The 22217-nt window shown below is 39.4% G+C and overlaps 1 protein-coding gene across 8 annotated transcripts in view; it reads left to right on the top strand.

Annotated features, from left to right (window-relative positions):
- The window catches only part of LEF1 (lymphoid enhancer binding factor 1), a gene marked incomplete at its 5' end in the record, with an annotated part of 120057 nt that overhangs the window by 1664 nt on the left and 96176 nt on the right, over positions 1 to 22217 (top strand). For 5 of the 8 annotated variants that reach the window (XM_080797390.1, XM_080797391.1, XM_080797387.1 and 2 more), the window contains 2 exons: positions 2247 to 2313; positions 3726 to 3859. In XM_080797390.1, coding sequence (XP_080653516.1) covers positions 2247 to 2313; positions 3726 to 3859 — 201 coding nt within the window. Of the gene's footprint in view, positions 1 to 330; positions 532 to 1057; positions 1082 to 2246; positions 2314 to 3725; positions 3860 to 22217 lie in introns of those variants that run through there. The other 3 variants (XM_080797394.1, XM_080797392.1, XM_080797393.1) reach the window with 3 other exon arrangements.

Here is a 22217-nt window from a genome sequence, read left to right as displayed (position 1 = left end):
GATCAGTTCTGAGGTTCGATGACTAAATTGTTTGTGGATTGGAGAAGCTGCCCTTAACCCATAACGTTTCGCCTGCGGACTTTTTAGTGGGGTTGAGAGGGTGCGACGCATTAAAGCCAGGATGTCTGAACCAACACTGAGAAGTTCTTCCGTGGAACGGAAAACAAAGTGCACCCGCTATCTCTCGCGGTAGATGTCTCTGCAAAAGTGCGTTAAACCACCAGAGGCTTTGGTAGAGATGAGCAGAGCCGCTGGCTGAGAGGAAGGGGAGGCGGGCGTGGGCCTGGGACAGGCGGGGCGGTCCCAACCGCCGCGGAGCGGGGATCGCGCGGAGCCGGCTGGCCCAGGGGCGCGCGCCTGTGTCTCCGCGGCTGCCGGGGTCCCAGCGCCCCGGCCGGCTGTTGGGAGCCGTGGGCGCACCGAGCCGCGCCACCCTTCCCACGGGCGTGGTGGTAGGGGGGAGCTCCCGGTACCAACAGCAACGCTAGTTTTCTCCAAACTCGGCAAAGTAAAAAAGCGCTTATATTTGGGGTAAGTGTGGGCCCGGATCAGGCCTTAAATCTTTGTAGAAGAAAGACGAGTCAGAGTCGAGATGTGGCGGAAGCCAGGGCACCCACTCAGGGGAGGGTGGAAAGCGCTTTATCTGATCTCCTGGCCCGCTGCGGGCGATAGCGCAGGTAACCCAAGTAGAGTAAATAGAGACACGTGCGTGCCTGCGAGAGAAAGCCGCAAGCAGGACCGCTCGGAAGGGCTATTTCAGGCGGTGGAGAGTTTCGGAAAGGGGGGTGGGGTGGGGTAGGGTGAGCGGATGGACCCTGATACCCGACACTCCACTGGCCACCTTCGTTTAACAACTGGGAAGCGCTTTGGAGGAAATCCGGTAGAAAAGTCCTGACATTCAAACGATTTCACCAACGCTTTTTCCCTCCAAAGAAACTTGGAGGGTATACCCTTTTCCCTTAAATGGCATCCTTCTACCCCCAAAAAGAAAGCGTGTGGTTTTGGGGGCGGGGACATTTTGGGTTTTAAACAACATGTTTAAGAACACCTCAGAGTTACCTTCTTTATACCAATGGCCGGGGTGAGTACGCATTTGGAAGGCTGGGGGCCTGGGTTCTAAGGAGATACACACAGCTGTTTGTTGTCCCCGAATCTTTCATCCCAACCTGCCAATTTGAAGGGGGCCAGGGTTGGGGGGGGGCAAGGGTGCACCCACACTCACTTGAAAGGTTTGTGAATATGTATTGGGGGGAGGAGGTTACCTGGAGGACATATGTCCAAGGAACCGAGTAACATCCAAAACACTTACTTAGAGGCCAAACTCTTAAATTCGCAGAGCAGTCTCTTGTTCTTTCTGCTCATTTTGCTTGTCCTTCCTTAGTCCATAAATAAATTTGCCACCCACTTCACATTTTCCGTTTTTGCTCTGGAAGAAGGGTCCTGCAGCTTGAAGCATAGAACCGAGGGATTAGGGCTTTGTGAATCTTTGCCGAGGTGTAAGTGGGCATGGGGCAGATCAGGGAAGATAGTGAATGGGTAATACCACTGATTTGCACGTGGTTGAATCTGGGTGGATGGTGGTTACCAGAACTGATATTAGCTGGGCTACCTTTTAGATGTTTATAACCCAACTCTCAAATTTTCCTCCGTTTAACCACAAAATAGTTCTTTTTTTTTTTTTTTTTTTTGTCACCTTGGGCTCAGCCAGCCATGGTAGGTTATAAAGAGGGGGTCTCCTGCTGGGACTGGCTTGGGACAGTTGCCTTGAGACCCCTAAATGTGAGTGCCTAGTTTTTTATTTAAAATGTCTTTATGGTTTGCAAAGTGATATTTCTTCCCGACTTTAATCAGCCCTGATTGACCATGAACAGTGGTTTAAAGTAGCTAGCAAAATGATGAACCTCATTAAATCAAACTCCTATCATACTAGGTACAGAAGTAGCCTTGATACATTGTAGCAACCAGCACTCAGAGCAGCATGTGGATCTTTCTCAAATTTACTGTACTGTTACTGGTTTTGTTATTATTCTTCTTTATGCTCCCTAGTCCTGGGTACATAATAATTACTCAGAAATATGTGTTGAAAAGAAAAAGCAAAAGATTTCCAGGTTCTCAACCCTAGCCTACCCCTCTTAGATTGATAAAATAGGTAAATTGAGTTGCAGCCGGTCCTCCAACAGCGGACACACAGTCACAAACTCAAAGTTGATTTTCTTTCTTTCGGGGATGGGGATTCTTGCTGTTAGGTGGCCAGACAAGCGCAAACCTCTCAGGAGTCCTACCACGACAAGGCCAGAGAACACCCTGATGACGGTAAGACACTAATTCAACTTCTCCCAAGTTTGTCGCTTAATATGTGCAATTTGTGACTATAGCTATATTTGTGGTTTTTATTTGAGTCCAAGAAATGGGGACCAGATATGGTAAGAGTGTGCCCCCTATTTTAACAAAATGGGAAAGAAGACCCAGGAAACTTACTGTCTATTTCTCATGTATATTTACATGATTTAAAAACTGTCTTTGAATGAGTTAGGGGCCTTTGGATTTTAGTTGGCTTCCAGATTTTATGTGGAAGAGGAAATGTCTATAATAAGTTTTCCTCTTTTCCTTATTTTAACCCAAGTTCATGTTTGCTTAGACCTTTAGTATTTTTTTTCTGCGTTGTTCCAGAATGACAGTCTACACCAATTTATTTTCCAACAGAATAGTTTCAAGTGGATTTTCATTTGTTAAATTGCTATTTCTTATTGTAGTGAGAAGGCAGGGAGTGAATGCACAGACTAAATATGACTCAGTAAATCAATCTAATTTGTAAAAACATAAAACTTTATTCTTAAAATAGGAATTTTGCACATGGAAAATTACAGACTTTGTCCCCATACCTAATTCTTGATCAAAACTTTAAAAATTGCGTATATTTCTTTCAGATTGAACTAGAACTCTCTGTGACTTTAAAATAATCAAATAATCTGTAGGGTTTTCTTGTCAAAGAAACCCTGCATTTCTGTTCTCTTTACTTATAATTGGCTTGACCAGAATGAAGTGTTGATACGTACAATATGTCAGCCAGAAGATGGGAAGGGAACTATAATATCAGATTTCCTTCTGAGCTACAAAGTAGTTATACAGATTAAAGAGAAGAAAGGTACATATTAAACACACAGATTTCTTGGGCAGAATGGTGTAGTATGTAAAATTAAGTCTCCTGGAGTTAATCCTTCATGAATTTGGGTAGTTGCTCATATATACTAGATACAACTCTTTCCCTCAGTAAAATCTAGAAGCACAGGTAGAATTTTTGAGTTTACTGATAAGGTGGAGCATAACTTCAGGTGTGTAAGTACTTATGTGTGTGTGTATAGCTAGATGGCCTAATATGTTTATAATACGGCTTTAAGTTTGTGTGTGTTCTTCCATGTGTCTGTATTTCTTGGTCCAGTTTGTTAGTTCTAGAACAAATTAAGTTAGATGAATAACACTTATTTTTGTAAAAACACTAGTCAGTAGTGGAAGTAAATTGAACCACATGTTTTTAAAACATGTGTTTCACTGCTAAGCCATTTAAGAGAATAAATACTGTCAATCTAAAATAGAGCATAATAATTCAGTTACAGTATTTTGTAAACAAAGCTTTTATGTAAGGTCTGATTAGATTTTCAGATGAAAAATACGGTGATATAAAAAGGAACTCAATGCATCATTGATTGTTATTTGGATTCTCCCAGGAAAGCATCCAGATGGAGGCCTCTACAATAAGGGACCCTCCTACTCAAGTTATTCCGGGTACATAATGATGCCAAATATGAATAATGACCCATACATGTCAAATGGATCTCTTTCTCCACCCATCCCAAGAACAGTGAGTAACATGCTGATGTTGGCAAATTATTTTCAGAAATGCAAGTTAATTTGTATTTTCGCAAAATAGTTGTTTTTTAAAACACATCGGAAATAGTTTCATTATATGTGACCAGTCATTACTAAACAAGACCTGCTGTGAGGAATGGCTGCCTTAAAAGAGTGCTACCTTTGATGTCTTACACTTGGGACTTAGCTTTTGGCTTATTGGTTAATATAAATAAATAACAGATTGCCAGTTATCATGAACTCAAGTGAAGTTAAATCAACAAATTTATGCTTATGAGTATTGTGCTGTTGATGCTGATGAGAGGAAAAAATTGATTTAATTTTTCGGTTACCTAAGTACTGTATAGCTTTCACTGCTCACAAGTTATCTAGAATCAGAACTACGTGACCTCATCGGGGCCTGAATTTAGAATGTTACTTCAGCTTTTAAGACCCTGTCTTGTTTTATTGTATTACATGATGTTTTTTGAAAATCAGTTGCAGGGGTGGGGCGGGCAGTGCCTGGGTGGCTCAGTCAGTTAAGAGACTGAGTGTTGGTTTCAGTTCATTCAGGTCATGATCTCAGGGTCTGAGATGGAGCCCCAAGTCAGGGCTCTAGGCTTAGCACAGAATCTGCTTGGGACTCTCTCTCTCCTTTTCCCTCTGTCCCTCCCCCTGCTTTCTCTCTCTCTCACAAATAAATAAATCTTATTTAAAAAATCAGTTGAGGGTGGGCGCCTGGGTGGCTCAGGGGATTAAGCCTCTGCCTTCAGCTCAGGTCATGATCTCAGGGTCCTGGGATCAAGCCCCTTATCGGGCTCTCTGTTCAGCAGGGAGCCTGCTTCTCCTCTCACTCTCTGCCTGCTTCTCTGCCTACTTGTGATCACTGTCTGTCAAATAAATAAATAAAATCTTAAGAAAAAAGAAGATTTAAAAAAAATCAGTTGAAGGGAGGTTGGGATGAGTTGTTTTTACTTTATTGTCAATTGTTGAGGAAATATCACTTGAAGATAACCCTAATGAAAATTGTTCTTTTTATTTCATGGCTCAGTTAACTTTTAAAGTTCTAAAAATGAGGTGGCAACATAACTGCATCATTCAAATGTTTAGCACTGTGAAGAATTTCAGATATATTATTTGATGATATTTCTCTTTTGTTGGGAAGTGGAAATATCATTTATATAGTAGGAAGACGTCTAAAGGGTAACTTATGTAGTATGTGAATGTGAAATGTACTGGTGATAAAGTTCTCTCTGACAGTCATCCCTCCTGTGGTAGTAATGGATTTTCACTGAGCCATCAATATATTTAACCCTGTTTCAGCTTTTTTCTTCCTCTACCACCTAACCCCCAGTGAAGAACATGTATGTCTGCAGGGTCTTGGGGATTAGGGTTTCAGTCTGACTGACCTCTTAGGGAGACAAATCCAGGATTGTGAAAATGGAACCTATGGTCTTTGCCTTATTAGCCCAGTGCTTATGCTAAGTGAGAAAAAAAAAAAAGTTGCAAACATCTGGGGAAAGTACTGTGTTAATACCTCAGTGAGCAGAATCTGGGATCTAAAAGATTCACCATAGTAGCAGAGAGAACTCAATTATGAACAAGAGTATTTGCGTGATTATTTGTAGTCTTCAGTTAGAATGATAGGCACATGAAATACAACCACTTTGTGTGAACACTATGATTTAGAAGTTCCTGTAATTATTTTTCCATAAATTTCAAAACAATATTTGAACTTTCAAGTAGGGAATGAGATAGTTCTGATTTTCATATAGTAGTTAAAATGGTGATCTTGGAGATCTTAACCACGGTTGTTATAGGAAATAACATTTTCACATTTTACTTTAAAAGGCTTTTCAGATATTTAATGATAGAGATATCTGTGTGGTACATATGAATCTCCTGCCTGAAAAGTAATTGACTAATCAAAGTGAATACAGTTTAATATTTAGGTACCACTCCCAAATAAATGCTTCTGAGTTTTAAAATTTGTAGATTTTTATATTTGTTGAACTAAATATGCAAACATATCAGATACTTTTATAGTTGGGCTATTTTGTTGTTGTTGTTGTTGTTTCTTGATGGTGAGGAGGAAAATATGTTTTAGGTAAGGAATAGTTGAAGATTTCTGTTGAAAGACTTTTGAGAACAACAAATAATATTTCTGACAAATCTGAATTATAGTCTTTGACTTGGTAACAATAGAAAATAACCCCTAAAACGATTTTTTTTCCAAGATTTTTATTTATTTATTTATTTATTTGAGGGAGAGAGGGTGAGAGAGAGCCTGAGAGGGGAGAAGGTCAAAGGGAGAAGCAGACTCCCCGTGGAGCTGGGAGCCTGGTGCAGGACTCTGGAATCATGACCTGAGTGGAAGGCCATTGCTTAACCAACTGAGCCACCCAGGCGCCCACCCCTACAACAATCTTAAACACTTTCCAGCTATAAACATAGTTAATACTTAATAACTTATTCCTTAGTTCAGCCACTTCTCCTTTCAAAGCAATAATTTATTAAAAGTCAATGTAATAAAAATCTACTGGTATTCGTATATTATCCGTAAGCATCTTGAAAATTCAGCATCTCTTCTTTAAATCAGCATTTTCTGCTTTAGGTCTCTCCAACCACCTCCTCCCTCCCCCAATACTAACCATTTTGAAATTCTGATGGAAGGTATTTATTGTTAGTACATATATTAAAATTTTGAGGTTGGTGAATTGAACAGTCATTCATTGTTTAGGAAAGATTTGTGGCCAGAATAAATGTTGGTGGGTGTAGAGTGGAGAAATAGGGGTGTGGTCAGGAAGCAGTTACCTTACCCTGTTATCTGCTGCTTTGGTTTATTCTGTTACATTTTAGGACATACTTATTTTAGGCACATTTTCTTGTGATATTCTGCAGTTTGCACAATTACGGAAGCTTTTCAGTTTTTAACCACAAGGTTATGTCCATTTTTCTTTTTGAGGGTCCAACCGAAGTGAGTGGCAGGCTTTGGTTTTTAATACCCAACAGCTGTTTTTAATGTGTCTGAGATCCAACACTTTAACCGTAAGGCAGCCTCTCCTATTCACCCTTACTAACCATGCTTGTGCCTTCTTGCTCTTTAACTCTGTCCTTAGCAGGACTTAGTGTTTGTGTAACTGACATCCTCAGTGATAAGTTTTCCTTTAGGGTGTCAGGAGCGGTGTGACCATTTGTGTTTGAGCTTAAGGTGGGAGCAGCCGGGAGGAATCCTTGTTACTTAAATTTGCATTACAAACAACTACTTGTTTACTGCATCTGCTGCCTGCAGGTGTTAGAACTAGAAAAACATCTGGGGGTGGGGGAGGGGCCCCCTTCCTCACAAAGAATCTTCCATTTGTATGTAACTGTATATAAATTCAGCTATATGCAGCTAGGGCCAGTTGACATGCACAGAAATGTTTCTGTTGGTAGCTCACTTTAACGATTCTATATGCTTTTGCTCTGCTTTAGACAAACACTGACTTAGGTATGCTTGCACAGCTTTTACCTGTAGCCTAAGTACAGTATTATCTACTCAAGAGAACCGAAACACCTTTGCCAGTCCAGCTTTTTTTCCTTCTGAAGGGAAATTTTAGTTGGCTAATTACATCCTTCAGAACTGGAATTCTTAGAGGTGTGTTTATACCAGAAATCTTTTGAGTGTCTCACAGAATTTTAAATAAGAATTCTTAGTTCAGATAAAGCAGGCCCAAGATTCTGGAAGCACCTATAATCGTAACACATTTGGTATCAGTTCCTAAAGCACAGTGAACCTTGGCTTGAGTTGGTAATTTTCATAGAGAGTAAGAAGATGCCGAAGCTTATTAAATATTTCAGAGCAAGGACCCCAGAGAATTTATTAAAAGCATACTCCCAAGCCATTCTTTCTGTGAGTCTTATTTATGGCAGTCCCTGTGGGCCAATGGTAAAGTATGAAGAGAAAAAAATAAGTTTGTTACCTCCACTGGGTCCTGGCACTTGGGTGCCTGAATACCATGTGAGCAGGAAGTTTGTCTGGCTTCAACATAGTGAAAGTTCCCACTGGCCTAATACGCTGTGGTTATTAATCTTAGGTGTCAAACTTACATCTGTCCTTTAGGCAACCCGAGTTTTTAACACCTCTGAAGAGAAACATGTCATTTCTCTTCCGACGCTCAGGGAGGGCAGAGCAGCAGCCTCCATGCAGGAAGCTACAGCAAACGTCGTAGCTGGGTCACCGCGACCGCAGTAACACCTGGTCAGCACCCTGCTGCTGACTTCATTGTGTTTGTTTCTTTGTGCTCTTTGTGAGGATGGGTTTTTAAGTGGGAAAGGAAGATTCTTGTATTTCATCTTTCTTTTTTCCCTTATTTTTAGTAGATGTTGCTCTTAAGCTGTTTCAGGGGATCTTTTTTTCATTATTTTGAGCATCTCAGTTCTACTGTATGGTTTTTACCTTAAGGGAATCATCATTTTGATTTCGGACGAACAGAATTGTACCTGTTATGACTTTGTCTTAACCTACCCCCATGTTCGTATTTGCTTACAAAGAGCTTAAATTTGATTTTTGTCATTGTCACATCTCGAATTAGAAACTAAGTACGCTTACGCTTATCAGTAAGCTTATTTTTATACCACTGTCCATCCCATTGCTGCATAGCTTTGAAAATACAGAAACAATTCAAGAGTAGAGGGAGACTATGGCTTATATTTTGAGCAAGATTTTTAAGATGGAGTGTGTTCACCTTGCTGCAAAAAGGTACTTAATTTGACTTAGTGATAAATTATTTTAAATTTTCTAATCTAAGTTGTGTAGTTCCTGAAGCTAAGTGTATTAAATTTTCCTCTTTACCCCAAGTGCAGGAGAAGCTAAATTTTAGAAAGTACATTTTATCTCACATTTGAATGTGGATATCAGGATATGTGTGGAGAAATTCCTCAGGGCCCTCAAACTCTTCTGTTTGATTCATTTTTAATTGTGCTGCTATAAAGCTGGGAAGGATCTCAGTCAGAATAATTGGAAGCTCTTACCACCCCTCCTCCCCCAACTTCATATACCTTAGATATCTCACGACCAAATGGTTTGCTTACTCGTGTGTCCCAGGGAACCATACTACCTGCATATGACCTTTCAGGAGCTAATACTCTACTTGCATGACTTGTGCTGCCAAATTATGATCAGTATTCAGCTATGTTTTTTTTTTTGTTTTTGAAATGACTCTAGAAATTTCTTGTTCATTCATAAAAACATGAGAATAACCCAGTTTCATGGAAACAAGACCATTGAGCCAACCTGCAGAAAATCTTACTTTTTGAAGTACCCCTCTCCCCTCCCCATACAGGTCCTGAACTTGCTCTCATCAACCCCACTATTTTCATCCAGTTTCTCCCGTGGTCAAAGACTTCTGTGATTCAACAGGACAGAGATAGAACCTCACAAATGGGTTCATCTGGACTTGAACTGGTAGAATCATAATATCAGTTGAGGAAAATTTCCAGCTTTTGAGTCTTGTTTTGTTGTTGTATCTGTGTTTAACTAATCCTGTTAGTTCTTTAAGCAGAACCATTTTTGGTTTATATGTGACTGACATTTCTTTAGTCAGATCATTCCATTCCTGTCTGACTCCTTTGTTCCTCACTTATGTATTAAAGACATGATTGGAATTTTATAAAACTGGTTTCCCTTTGATTTCAAGAGAGACTCAGCATTTAAAGAGAAAACAAGCCAGCACTGTCCGTAGGTTAGCAGAAAAGCACATGTTTTATTCCTAGGCAAAAGTAGACCTCAGCATTACATGTGCTACTGTCATGGGAGTGAGGTTTATTAAAAAGAAGATATTCATTTAAAACTTGTGTATCTTTAAAATTATTACTTAGGAGGCACCTGGGTGGCTTAGTCGATTAAGCGACCTACTCTTGATATCAGCTCAGGTCTTGATCTTATAGTTATGAGTTCAAATCCTGGGCTACTGAAATAAAATAAAATAAATTACTTAAGTGATTATGTCAAACTCAGTCTATAGAAAGCTAATACTGTAGTAATCAAGAGGCTTGTACTGCTTTGTACTGTTCTGACAGGTCCTTAGTCATTTGGAAAAGACAGCTTTTGGACTTTGTTTAAATAATTTAAAAAATATATTTCAGATCATGATTACTTTTTCAGTATTAATTATGACCAAATTAAGTCACATTATAAGACCTGTAGACTTTGCTACAAGCTCTTACGTCATTTTAGTCATATAAATGATTCAATCTTTGCAAAATTTGGAGATGCAAAGCCAGAAAACTGAGAGACCACCACAAAGGTTGGGTGGGATATAGGGGTAGACAGGTAGGGACGTTAAATACACTGAAGGGGAGAGTGAGGAGTTGAGTAGAGGATGAATTGGAAATAGGGATTGCTAATTCCGGAGATCCGCTAATGTAGCCAGGCTACCCAGTACTATTTGCAGAGTATTTAACAGGATGTTCAGGGGATTTTAAAATCTCTGTGAAATGACACATTTACACACAATACCTACTCTAGCTAAATTTTGTAAACCTGCTGAAATTAACTGCTTCCTGTATGTAGATCAGTCACAAAGCTCGTTGAGAATTCGTGTGGGGAATATTGCAAGGGCATTACAGAGCAAGCAAGAATTTTGCTTACCTGTCCCATTCTTCCCATCTTAGGAGAGATATGACTGGAAGAGATGTTACATCACAAAGAGGCTAGAATGCCTTTTATTTTTGCAGCTAACTAGGAGCAAGTAGACTCTAAAAAAAAACTTTTGATTGTTGGCCACTGTTTCTAGTTATGCTCACAAATAATTCTGTATGAAACTTGATAATTGTTCAGAATCAAGTTTTGATCTTTATCACAGTAATTTGTTGTTGGTGTTATGTTCACTTTAAGAAAGAGGCCTATTGCTTTTTTACTCAGCATAGAGAAAGGTTGCACGAGGGGTAAAGGGAAGGCTCTGTAATAAAAGAGGAGTGGCTCTGGTGTAGCTTTAATTTTCCTTTATTATTGTCAACTTTTGAATGAAGCAGTTACCAAAACAAAAGAAAAACTTTTTTAAAGTAGGCTCCACACTATACAGGGCTTGAATTGAAGACCCTGAGATCAAGATCTGAGCTGAGATCAAGAGTCAGACGCTCACCTGACTGAGCCATCCAAGTGCCCCCCCAAAACAAATTTCTAAGTGCTGACATACTAAGATACTCTTATAAGTCCTTTTTTTTTTTTCAGTCCTGAAAAATTTTACAGTAAAACCTATCAACTATTGGTCATAGTTGATCATGTGGTCCGTTGATCAGGGACTACTGATGAATTACAAGATAGTTTCGTTCCACCTAGCACAGAATAGGCTCTTCATTAGATTTGCTGAGTAAAAAATGTACTAGAAATTTTTCATGTATGTTTTTTGGGTATTTCTAAGTGATCTGTTTTTATCAAACCAAATGCTTATGTGAAAACCAGAATCTGACAGTGTCTGCTAAATAATCCTTAGTATTTTATTATTTTACCTTTTTTCTGGTTTGTTTCATCAGTGAAAAGAGAGAACACATTAGACGAGAGTCTTTAACAAGAAAGTCAAAGTTGCTTCTTACAGACTGTTAAGTGTCCAAGTAACAGGTAAAAACAGTCAGTCAGGAGCTTGCTGCAATAATGAAAAAAGAATGGGACTGGACCCTCATATGAGGACAGGTCATAAGAAGCACTTTCTTCCTTAGTTCTAGAAACCTAATTGAAGAAAAGGAGGTGATAGAAACACTTTCTTCCCAAGGGTGCTTGAGATGCACATATAATAGTAATAAAAAGAAAACCACCTTCAATTATGTTTTAGTATCATATGGTTAATGCTTTTCAGTTTTTTTTCTTTTCCAGATAGAAAGGGCTTTTTTTTTTTTTTTCCCCAATAACATTTGAAGTATTAAAAACTTCTGTGTGTTCTTTCTAAATAGATGTGGCAGTATCAGTGCTGACTTTTCTAGGCCAGGGTGTGCTATGAATTGTGTCGTCCACTGTGCTAGAGTCCTGGGCAGGAGGAGGGAGGCAGTCCCCTGTGAAGGGGAGCCTGTGGAGAAGAGCAGTACTGGGTGAGATGTCAGAGACCTGGGGGCTAGTCCCAAGTCCATCATTCTTCCTCAAAGCTGTGGAGAGGTGTTTAGCTTTTTTCAGCCTTGGTTTCCTCATTTATAAGATGGCCTATTAATAGCTTGCTTGCATACTTTACGTGTTTGATGTGAAATTCAGATGGCACAGAGCCTGTCAAAGTACTCCATTTTCTTAGGGAGCAAAGCAAAAGTGTCAGGTGGTGTGAGCCAATGTGCGGCCCCCACCTGGTGGGAATTGTGTAGCCATAAGAGCTGTTTGTCTGTACCCAGGAAGCTACTGAGGAAGGGAAGAAGGCTTTCGGTTTTACTGTGTCATCATGCTGACCTGGAATTTGGATGCTGTGTGAAGGCCTTACATTCACCTTGAGAAAATACTTGCACAAATAAGTTTGGGGATTGTCATTATGTCCTGTATAGAGGCGGCTTTCTTCTCTCAGGCTCCTTTTTCTCTCCAGTTAAGAGAGACCTGATTTTTCTCTTTAGCACCAAGGGGAATGAGATGTGTGAAGGAACAGATTTCTAAATCTCATATTTGTGAAAAATCTCATGTCATTCTAATAAACTTGATATGAAATTGCCAGATAACTGAACTCCTTGGCTGGAGGTAAGAATATTTTTTTTGGTTAGGAGACTTTTCTCCTTAATCCTTTAGGAGCCAAGTCTCTTCTCTCCACTGCAAAAGTTACATAGACAGGAGATCCAAGAGTCATGTGAACGTAGAGGATGACAGGCAAGTATCCCCCCCGCCTTGAATTTTCTTCTAAGTTAAATCTTTCCAGCTTTCCTGGCACCTACAAGGATCAGGTCCAGGGGATATGTTGGCCCACCAGCAAGGAGAAATCAGTGGTTTCCTAGCCTTGTGGAAAATTCCAGCTTCCATCCTTTCAAGACTTTACTTTTTCTTTCAATAAAACCCAGTGAATGTTAAATATATTTTAACGTGGAGTCAGCTTTCTTGGCAAAGAATTCTTCCATTTTTAACAGAATGTATTATATCTCATAATAATTATGATCACATATCATCTTGATGCACTGGTTCAGATGACTTGGATCAAGAAGAACGTACTGTAGGGGCGCCTCAGTGGCTCAGTGGGTTGAGGGTTGAGGGATCGAGCCCTGTGTCAGGCTCTCTGCTTGGCGGGGAGCCTGCTTCTCCCTCTCTCTCTGCCTGCCTCTCTGCCTACTTGTGATCTCTCTCCCTCTGTCAAATGAATAAATAAAACCTTTAAAAATTAAAAAAAAAAAAAAAAGAAGAAGGTACTGTAATCTTAAGTGTGTTAGATTTTGTCTTTGACTCCAACAATTAGATTTTTTAAAAGTCTGGAATAAACCTAAAAGTACTGAAGTAAAAAATTGTTTACTGTTTACTGTAATTGGGCTAGCCAGTTAGCTAGCTTAGCAGGGTTGGGAAAAGAATTAAGTCTCTGAAACATTGCTTGAATTGGCTTTTGCTCATTTGTGTATATACATTAAAACTCAAGATTTTGTTTTTTTGAAAGGGAAAACAACTACCTTTTTAAAGAAACTACTACTTTGAGCTAGATACTGTTCCTTAATTTAATCCTAACTGAAAACTGTGGGTGAGTTTTATAGTCCCCATGTTGGAGATCAGAGCCATCTTCGGGGACAGCAGTAACCTGCCTCAGTTTAATAAGTTGTAGAGTTAGTGCCCTTCCTTAAGGTATAAAGGCATGTTTATTTCCATTAAAAATAACCGCATTTGCCATTCAGAACATAAAACACTTATTAAATGAATCATAATATTGATTAAAATGTAAAGCAGAAAAATAGTTGTTATTTTGATGATTTTGTTGGAAATTTCAGTAATGCTGAACTATTTTTAGTGAAAATAGAATACTTTTGTTTAAAAAAGTAATATATGGCTACTAGAAAAATTAGAAAACTCAGATATGTAAGCAAGAGGAATAACTGCTAGAGATGATCACTCCTAAAACTAGCTATGTAGCCTTTTAGGCCTCTTCCCATGCATGTACAGAAATATACATAAGTATGTATTTTATACGTTCATAGCAATGGGAACATAGTATACCATTACATAACTTGCTTTTTTCCCATCAAGATATTCTTTTGTAACATCATTTTTAGTTATTGCCTAATTTATGTAATCAATCTTTTATTGAAGACATTCAGATGAAGTCACATTTTTCCCTGTCTTAGGCAACATTGTGATGAAATCCATATTGTTTAACTAAATCTTTGCACAGATTCTATTTGCTTGAAATAAATTGCTAGTAGAATTTGCAGAGTGAAAGATAGTGAATGCACCTTATTTTTGAGTTGGGATTAACCCAACATTGCAATTTAACCTTAAAAAAAAAAAAAAAACCCTGCTTTTGTTTAAAGTCAATTGTTTAAAAGTATGTACTTGATTATGTTCAAGTTTGGTTATGGTTGGTGTTTTGAGGCTGATAATTTTCATGCCTCTCTGGTCAAGAATCAGTCCAGTACTAGTAAAGAAGTCAGACAGATGGAGAGCAGAGTATCAGTTTTTTAATTAAGGCTGGATTGGAGAATGTGGCTTGAACCATGACATGAATTTGAACTCCCTTTGACTTCCCCAAAATGAACACATCACTAAGCCAGAGACTTCCCAACAGGCAGGGAGCTCACCTCCCGTAGAACTGGAGGTGAGAACAAATCCATGCTTGGGCAAGCTAGCCCCCAAAGAGAGAACAAAGAATCAGTCCGTCCTAGCTCATTTTCTTCTCCAAATCACCAGAGATGGGCAGCTCTCCCTTGTGGAGAGTGGGGAGAGAAGAACAGCAGCTACCCAGAGACCAGAAGTTCCTGCTTTATTGGCCAAGCTAGGAAGGAGGGAAGAAGGACAGAGTGGGTATCCCCTTAGTCATAATCCTTGAGAGACTGATCAGACTGTGGGCCAGAGACTGTAATGGTAACAAACATACACGCGTGTGATGGGAGTCGCCGCAGAGTGCTGCTGGTGGAGTCCGAAGGTCTAGGTCCCAGCGCTCTGTACTGAGTCACTGTGTGTTCCTCAGCCAGTTACTTACTCTTTCTGGGCCTTGGTTTCTTCACCTATAACATAGATTGCCACCTGTTCTATTTGCATAAATGTACAGGACTCTGTGTTCGTGGTCGTGTTTCTAGAACAGGGACTGAGTGCATCAGAATTACTAGTGTTCTTGTTAAAAAGGCGGATACCTGGGCCCCTCTGCAGGTGTCCTGAACCAGAGGCTGCAGGCAGGTCGTGTGTGTGCACTTTTAACATGCTACTTTATTGATTCTTACCGTAAGTACGTTTTGGAAAAACACTAACCCTGTAGATACTTAATAATTTAACTGGGTTTCAGAATACCTAAGTGACTTGCACAGATCTCCAACCAGGAGAGCAGTAGAGCACTCCGGGCACGTCAGCCCCAGAGCTCACGTTCTCTCCGCTCAGCCCTATCCAGCCCTGTCGTACAGAGACCCCTGGCACTCAGTTCACTTCTAGTCAGCTCAGGTTTCCTTCTCGAGTGCCCTGCTCTATTGGCTACAGAGTAAAACCCACATTCCTTAGCATTATTTTCGAAGCTTTCTACAGTATGGAACCATCACCTTTCAAGGCTTGTCTCCTCACCACCTTACCCTGCAGCAGGTTTCCAGACCTGCACCCTAAACCCTTTCCCAAATCCCCATCTTCACTTTCTTGCCTTGGCCTCCCTGATATGACCTGCTCCCTCTTCTCTGCCAGCACAATCTTGTTCATCCTGAAAGGTCCGGGCTAAAAGGTACCTCCTTCTTGAAGCCCCTCCTGATTCTACCACCAGATAAAACTAAGTGCTGTCTCCTGAGGGTTCCCACAGGACTTTCCTAACTGTTACCATGTCTTACAGTAGTTGGTTGTCTCTGTGTCTGTATTTCTCACTAAGCTGTTAGTCCCTTCAGGATAGGGCGCATGTTTTATTCATCTCTATTACCCAGAACCTGTTATACTCCCTGGCATAGAGCAGCCTACTTCCCAGATGTTGGCGGATTTAATTCAGAAAATTTTAATTTTAACCAATACCGAGCAATAATATCAGATGTCATTCCATATTTAAATGGAGACTCTTAAAAAAAAATAAGCTCATACATATCACAAAGCTGAAATTGCACTTAGAAATTATCTGAGCATTCAGCACGGAGTTCATGGACTAGGCATGAGCTATCAGTTTTGAGTACTGTTCTAAGTACTTTGTATGTATTTGCTCACTTCATCCTCAGAATAACCTGATAATATCCCTAATATCCCAATTTTACAAATGAGACTGGGGCATAAAGAGCATTGAGAAACTGAGGCATAGAGGCCATAGAAAGGATTAAGGACCACTGTAAAACAGATCAAGAAGTGAGAGGTCAAATGAAATAGGTCATTTGTTCCAAGCACATAGCTAGTAAGCAGCGGTACCATAATTGAGGCCCAGGGCTTGACTCCTACTGCTGGGTGCCTTCTGCACCTTCAGTGTCTTACTGTCATCACTGCCACTGGCACACGGAAGATGCCAGGTAACCATGCAATCAGTCAGTTTCTCACCAGTGAGATGTAGCTGATTCGTATAAAGGTTTTGTGAGTATAAATGAGATAGTATGTGAAATTATAAATGTCTTTATGTTTGGTAGAAAGAGCTGTTGTGCTAATGGGGACTATGAAGTTCAAAGGCAAACCAGTTAGATACCCAGGGAAGGATATGTGTAAAAGATGAGGGGACAGCATTAGTGGAAATAATGAATTTAGAAAGAGGAGCAAGTTTCAGGACAGACATTCATGAGTTTGGCTAAAGGATTGTCCTGTATTTCTCTTTTATGCTAAGGAAAGAAACTAACCAATATCTGGAACCAAACATTTTATATTACGGCCATCATTTTGGTCCATGATTGCTTGTTTTTTTTTTTAAAGATTTATTTATTTGACAGAAAGAGAGCTTGCAGTAGTGAGAGGGGCAGAGGGGGAGGGAGAGAGAATCTCAGACAGACTCCCAGCTAAGTGCTGAGCCCAATGTGGGGCTTGAAGCCAGGACCCCGAGATCATGACTTAAGCTGAAATCAAGAGATGGACGCTTAACCCACTGCGCCACTCAAGCTCTCCTTGGTCCATGATTTGTTTAAATCAGCAGTGCCTCACAAAATCATTTTGTTTACTCTGAAGCTGCCTGGATTTTGACCAGAAGCCTCTGTATGATTATGAGACACAGAACTGTATTTTGCCTAGAGATAACGAGAGTTATAGTATCAATATACTAGTATTTATGTATTATCTAATGAATGCATTTACATGCATTTTTCTTATTAAATCCTTGAAGTGAATATTACTATTCTTTCCATGTTTCCAACCAAGAAACTGGGGCTCAGAGAAGTTACTTGATTGCTGTAGTCCCAAGGTTTAGTAAGTGTCTGTAGAACTTGGATTCAAAGCCAGGTATCCCTGATTCAGGAGCCGGAACCCAATCCATAAATTAGTTCCTCTCTTGAAAAGGTATTGAGAAGAATCCTTTGTCAATGTTAGTGAACTACTTTGAGGATTAAAATGTCTGTTGTATGTGTGTTTTATTAAACAATGGAAACAGTTCAGCTTTAGTGGTGGCTTAAATAACAGTTCTCAGCGTACTTAGAAATTGTCTTCTGTTTCATTCAACACATAATCATGTGATTGCTTTAATGTGTTCTTGAAAATTCCTGGGAATATTTGTTCTTTGGGTGTATCAGACTCATTTTGATAAATGTCAAATTTTTATGGGAATCCTTATTGTTCACTTCTAGGGCCCAGTGTCCCCAAGTCTTAGGGACTAAATAGATTAATCAAAGCTGGGTGGCCAAAGGTTTTGTGACTCTTGGAATCTCTTTGATAAATGATGTTGCCTCTTTATTGCATAAGAACTGAGCATTCACAGGCAAAAATCTACTGCCAAAATGTTCTTTGCACAATAAGCAATTAAAATGTGGTATGTGCTTCATTTTTAGGAGCTGTTAGTGGTGATTTTTGTGATATCATGATGTTAGGTTAAGAGAAATTAGTTTAGAATTAACTGGAATGATGATCATTCCTGAGAAGTTGCAACAGTGGGTTTCCTTTAAAAAGTGAAGAAACTTTTCTTACTATGGAGATAATTATTAGGAGTAATTTTCTTTCTCTAAAAAAAAAGTCTTTTATTTTTTGGTTGTTTTTTAAAAAGTAATATTTTCTTTAAAAAATTGTGGGAACTCATTAAAGAATAGAAAAAATAAAAATATCTGTATTTCCATCATTCAGATATAATGGTTTCATTTTTATATGTGTATACACACACATATATTCATGTTTCTTTCTACATCTATACTTAGAATATAAGCATTTATATAGGGATGCCTGGGTGCTTGGGTGGCTCAGTCATTAAGCGTCTTCCTTCAGCTCAGGTTATGATCTCAGGGTCCCCTCAGACTCCCTGCTCAGCAGGAAGCCTGCTTCTCTCTCTCCCATTTCCCCAGTTTGTGTTCCCTCTCTTGCTGTCTCTCTCTGTCAAATAAATCAATAAATAATATTTAGGGGGGAAAATTCTTACAAATGGGCTCATAAGATTTTTTTATTGTAATCATGTGCTCATCTTTTCATGTGAATAAATATAGGTTTGTATCAGTTGTTATGATTGGATACTATCCAGTTATAAGGATATTTCAATTTTTTTTATTTTATCTTCAGTTATGAATGTTAAAGTATTTTTTGTTTTAAACAATGCTAAAATGAAACCCTGTTAAAAATACACATAACTGGGATGCCTGTGTGGCTCAGTGAGTTAAAGCCTCTGCCTTCATCTCAGGTCATGATCTGAGGGTCCTGGGATCGAGCCCTGCATCGGGCTCTCTGCTCAGCAGGGAGCCTGCCTTCCCCCTCTCTCTCTGCCTGCCTCTCTGCCTACTTGTGATTTCTGTCTGTCAAATAATTAAAAATAAAATCTTAAAAAAAAATACATATAACCTGGGGCACCTGGGTGGCTCGGTAGGTGAAAGCCTCTGCCTTCAGCTCAGGTCATGATCCCAGGGTCCTGGGATCGAGCCCCGCATCGGGCTCTCTGCTCAGCAGGGAGCCTGCTTCCTCATCTCTCTCTCTGCCTGCCTCTGCCTACTTGTGATCTCTGTCAAATAAATAAATAAAATCTTTAAAAAAAATACATATAACCTGTGATCTACTTTTTATAGGTTATATGGATTTAAGTAGATTTCTAAGCTTAGGTTTTCTCTGGTTATATAGATTTAAATAGAAATCTAATTAAATAGATGAGATAAATAGGTATTTACATGTTTATGTTTATATATATTTGTGTGGTTTACATGTTCATGTGAACTGCTTGTTCATATCCTTATGGATTTATTGGAGCTTTTTATATATAAAGCATGTTAATCATTTTGATCAACCATTCTTGAAATAATAATGGTTCAAAATAATTCACCAAAATTATGAATCTTTTTCTGTTTCTTCATAACAACACAATTAAGATCTTTCTGCTGGTTGTTGTGTAAACAACTAACTACTTCATTAAAGAAAATGCTTTCCAGCATTAGCTTGGCTCATCTCTTGTATTTTATTTTAGGAAAGAAGAGGCTCGTAAAACTCTTTGTCCCTAGTAGAATGGTACAATAACAAGAAAGGACACTTTATCTCATTTCACTGTTCAGAAGAAGATACCCATTGTTATACCTGTCTCAGTTGTCTCTGAACTAACCCTAAAATTTAGGGTTAAGCAAGTGTCCTGGTAGAATGAAGACAGACCCCAGAGAATGTTTATTTCAGGAATGATTTATCATTCATCCTATAAATATTCATTGAAGGTAACACTAATTTTGAAAGTCATTGTGCTGAGCCGTACCATGGATGTATGTCCATGAAGACGGTCAGCAGCCTTAGGGAGCTTATGGTTTAAACGTAAACTTGTGCAGACGCCTCCAGCTTACCATAGAGAGTGAGTAGGAGCTATGTGAGAGTACAGAGCCTGGGGTGCAGATCAGGCCTAGACGAGCCAGGTCTGGAGGAGTGTAGACTGTTCAGCCATTCCACACGACTGCCGTGTTTATAGTGTGCCATTCTTTCTTTACCTGCTTGCAGTTCAAAGTGGCCCATTCCAAGGATGACACTATTTGGTTTACTCGTTTAAAAATGGTTGCTCGATAGCTCTGTTCTGGTCAGGACGGGAAAGTTGCTAAACAAATACTTTTTAAATAAGAGGTCATGCTTCTTAAGTAACCTAGATAAAGAAGTATTTCTAAAAAAAAAAAAAAGAAGAAGAAGAAGTATTTCTAGAGCATTTTATTTTTTTAAATTTATTTTTAAAATAAAGTTAGTTTAACATATCCATCCTAAAACATTTTAAATGTAAAGGTTTATAAACATAGCTGCCAAGGGAACTGGTGGTGGTTGGCGAGAATGAAGGCTGGGGGTTAGACCTTCTTCTGTTCCATGTTATTGATGCTGTGGCACTCTTTTGTTAGCAAAGACACCAGAAACCTTCACTTGGAAGACATTTGCTCTGTGTGCTCTTTAACCATATTTTAAATAGTAATTGCCAGATTTGACTATAATTAGAATTAGGCAAACAGAATCTCATGAAGATAGACAAGTTCCCATTTATTTATATCATGTAGTGGCTTGAGCCCAAATCTAAGATCAGCTGCTTGCTAAGTGTCTAATGGGAAAATTACTCTTAAGTTTTGTTTCTGTTTCTTTACTCACAGTTTGAAACATTGCATGATGGTTGCAAACGAAGCTTTGAAAATGATGTCACCTAGTTAATATAGGAAATATTTGGGCAAAATCCATAGTGGGGAATCACTGCCTGCTAGGAATAAGATGCTAAGATAGATCTGTGCGTTGTAGGCCTAAGGATGTTTGCTTTCTTGCCTTATACACCGTTCAAATAATTCTAATCTAAAACCAAAGTTATAATGCAAGATCATGTTAACTAGATTTTATGAAGGATTCTTATGTATCTAATTGGGGAAATTAGTCAGAGATTAAATTTTTCAAAAAGAAACGTTTGCTCCCAAGATGGCTGGGTATCAGGAAAGAACAGAGGTCTCTGTGTAGTGGGGAGAGAAATAAGACCGTTAACCTACAAATGAGAAAACAGTTAATAATTCAGGGACATGTGAGATGTTTATTTTGTGTTTAATAGCTTTTTTTTTTTTTAAAGATGTTTTTCATTTAGGGGTGCCTGGGTGACTCAGATGATTGAGTGCCTGCCTTTGGTTCAGGTCATGATCTCGGGGTCCCGGGATTGAGCCCCACATTGGGCTCCCTGCTCAGCAGGGAGTCTGTTTCTCCCTCCCCCTCTGCTGTTCCCCCTGCTTGTGCTCTCCTTCTCTGTCAAAGAAAATTTAAAAAGAAAAAAAATCCTTTTAAAAAAAAGAGATTTTTTTCATTTATTTATTTGACAAAGAGAGCATTCGCACAAACGGGGAGCAGCAGGCAGAGGGAGAGGGAGAAGCAGGCTTCCGCTGAGTAGGGCCCTGAGATCATGACTTGAGCCGGAGGCAGGCAGATGCTTAACCAATTGAGCCACCCAGGCGCCCCTGTTTAATACTTTTTGAATGACTCAATAATGTGTATGCAATGTGAAGTTTGAAAATACTTGGCTACCTGAAAGAAAACGAATTTTAGAAGACTTTTTTTTTTTTTTTTAAGTTTTGTTGATAATTGCATGCTGGGGCAAAATTACCGATGTGGAGTTAGACAAGTCATTCACTAACTCTGTGTCTTTAAACATGTTCCCAATTTGTTCAAGCATAGTTTTCTTATCTGAAAGTGGTAATAACAAATTGTTGTGTGGACTAAAGGACTAAAGTCATGTGCTTTGCTGGTTTAAAGGCTTCCGGTCCTCTTGGTGCCAGACCTTTGGGCTGGATCAGAGAAGGAAACACGCTTGCATTTCTCTCTAGTTGTTTTATCAGTCTGGAAAGCATCAGTATTGACTTCAGAGTTTTGGGAAAGGAGGTTTTTCTGCCATAGGAGTAAAGCAAGGTCTGATGGTATGAGAAAGGTAGAAAATTACCACACTGCTGCTTTTTCCTGGCCCTGGGGGGGGGGGCGCATCTTATGTGACAGTAACTTTCTGGGGCACCAAACGTGCAAACTTAATAACGAGGTGAGATCTGGACATGTAACTTGAGTAAATCAATGGGTTGAACTGCTTACCATTATAGGGCTGCCTTCAGAGAAACAGCCCATACCTGTTTTTTGCTTTCTTCTCTGCTCACACCCCACAGATTTCTAAATTACTTACACACAGTTGTCATCCAGATGCTGCATTTTCATGAGTAAA

The sequence above is a fragment of the Martes martes genome (assembly GCF_963455335.1).
Source record: "Martes martes genome assembly, chromosome: 2".
Taxonomy (NCBI): Eukaryota; Metazoa; Chordata; class Mammalia; order Carnivora; family Mustelidae; genus Martes; species Martes martes.
Note: the sequence above shows the minus strand (reverse complement) of the source record. Positions and strands in the feature narration are given on the sequence as shown.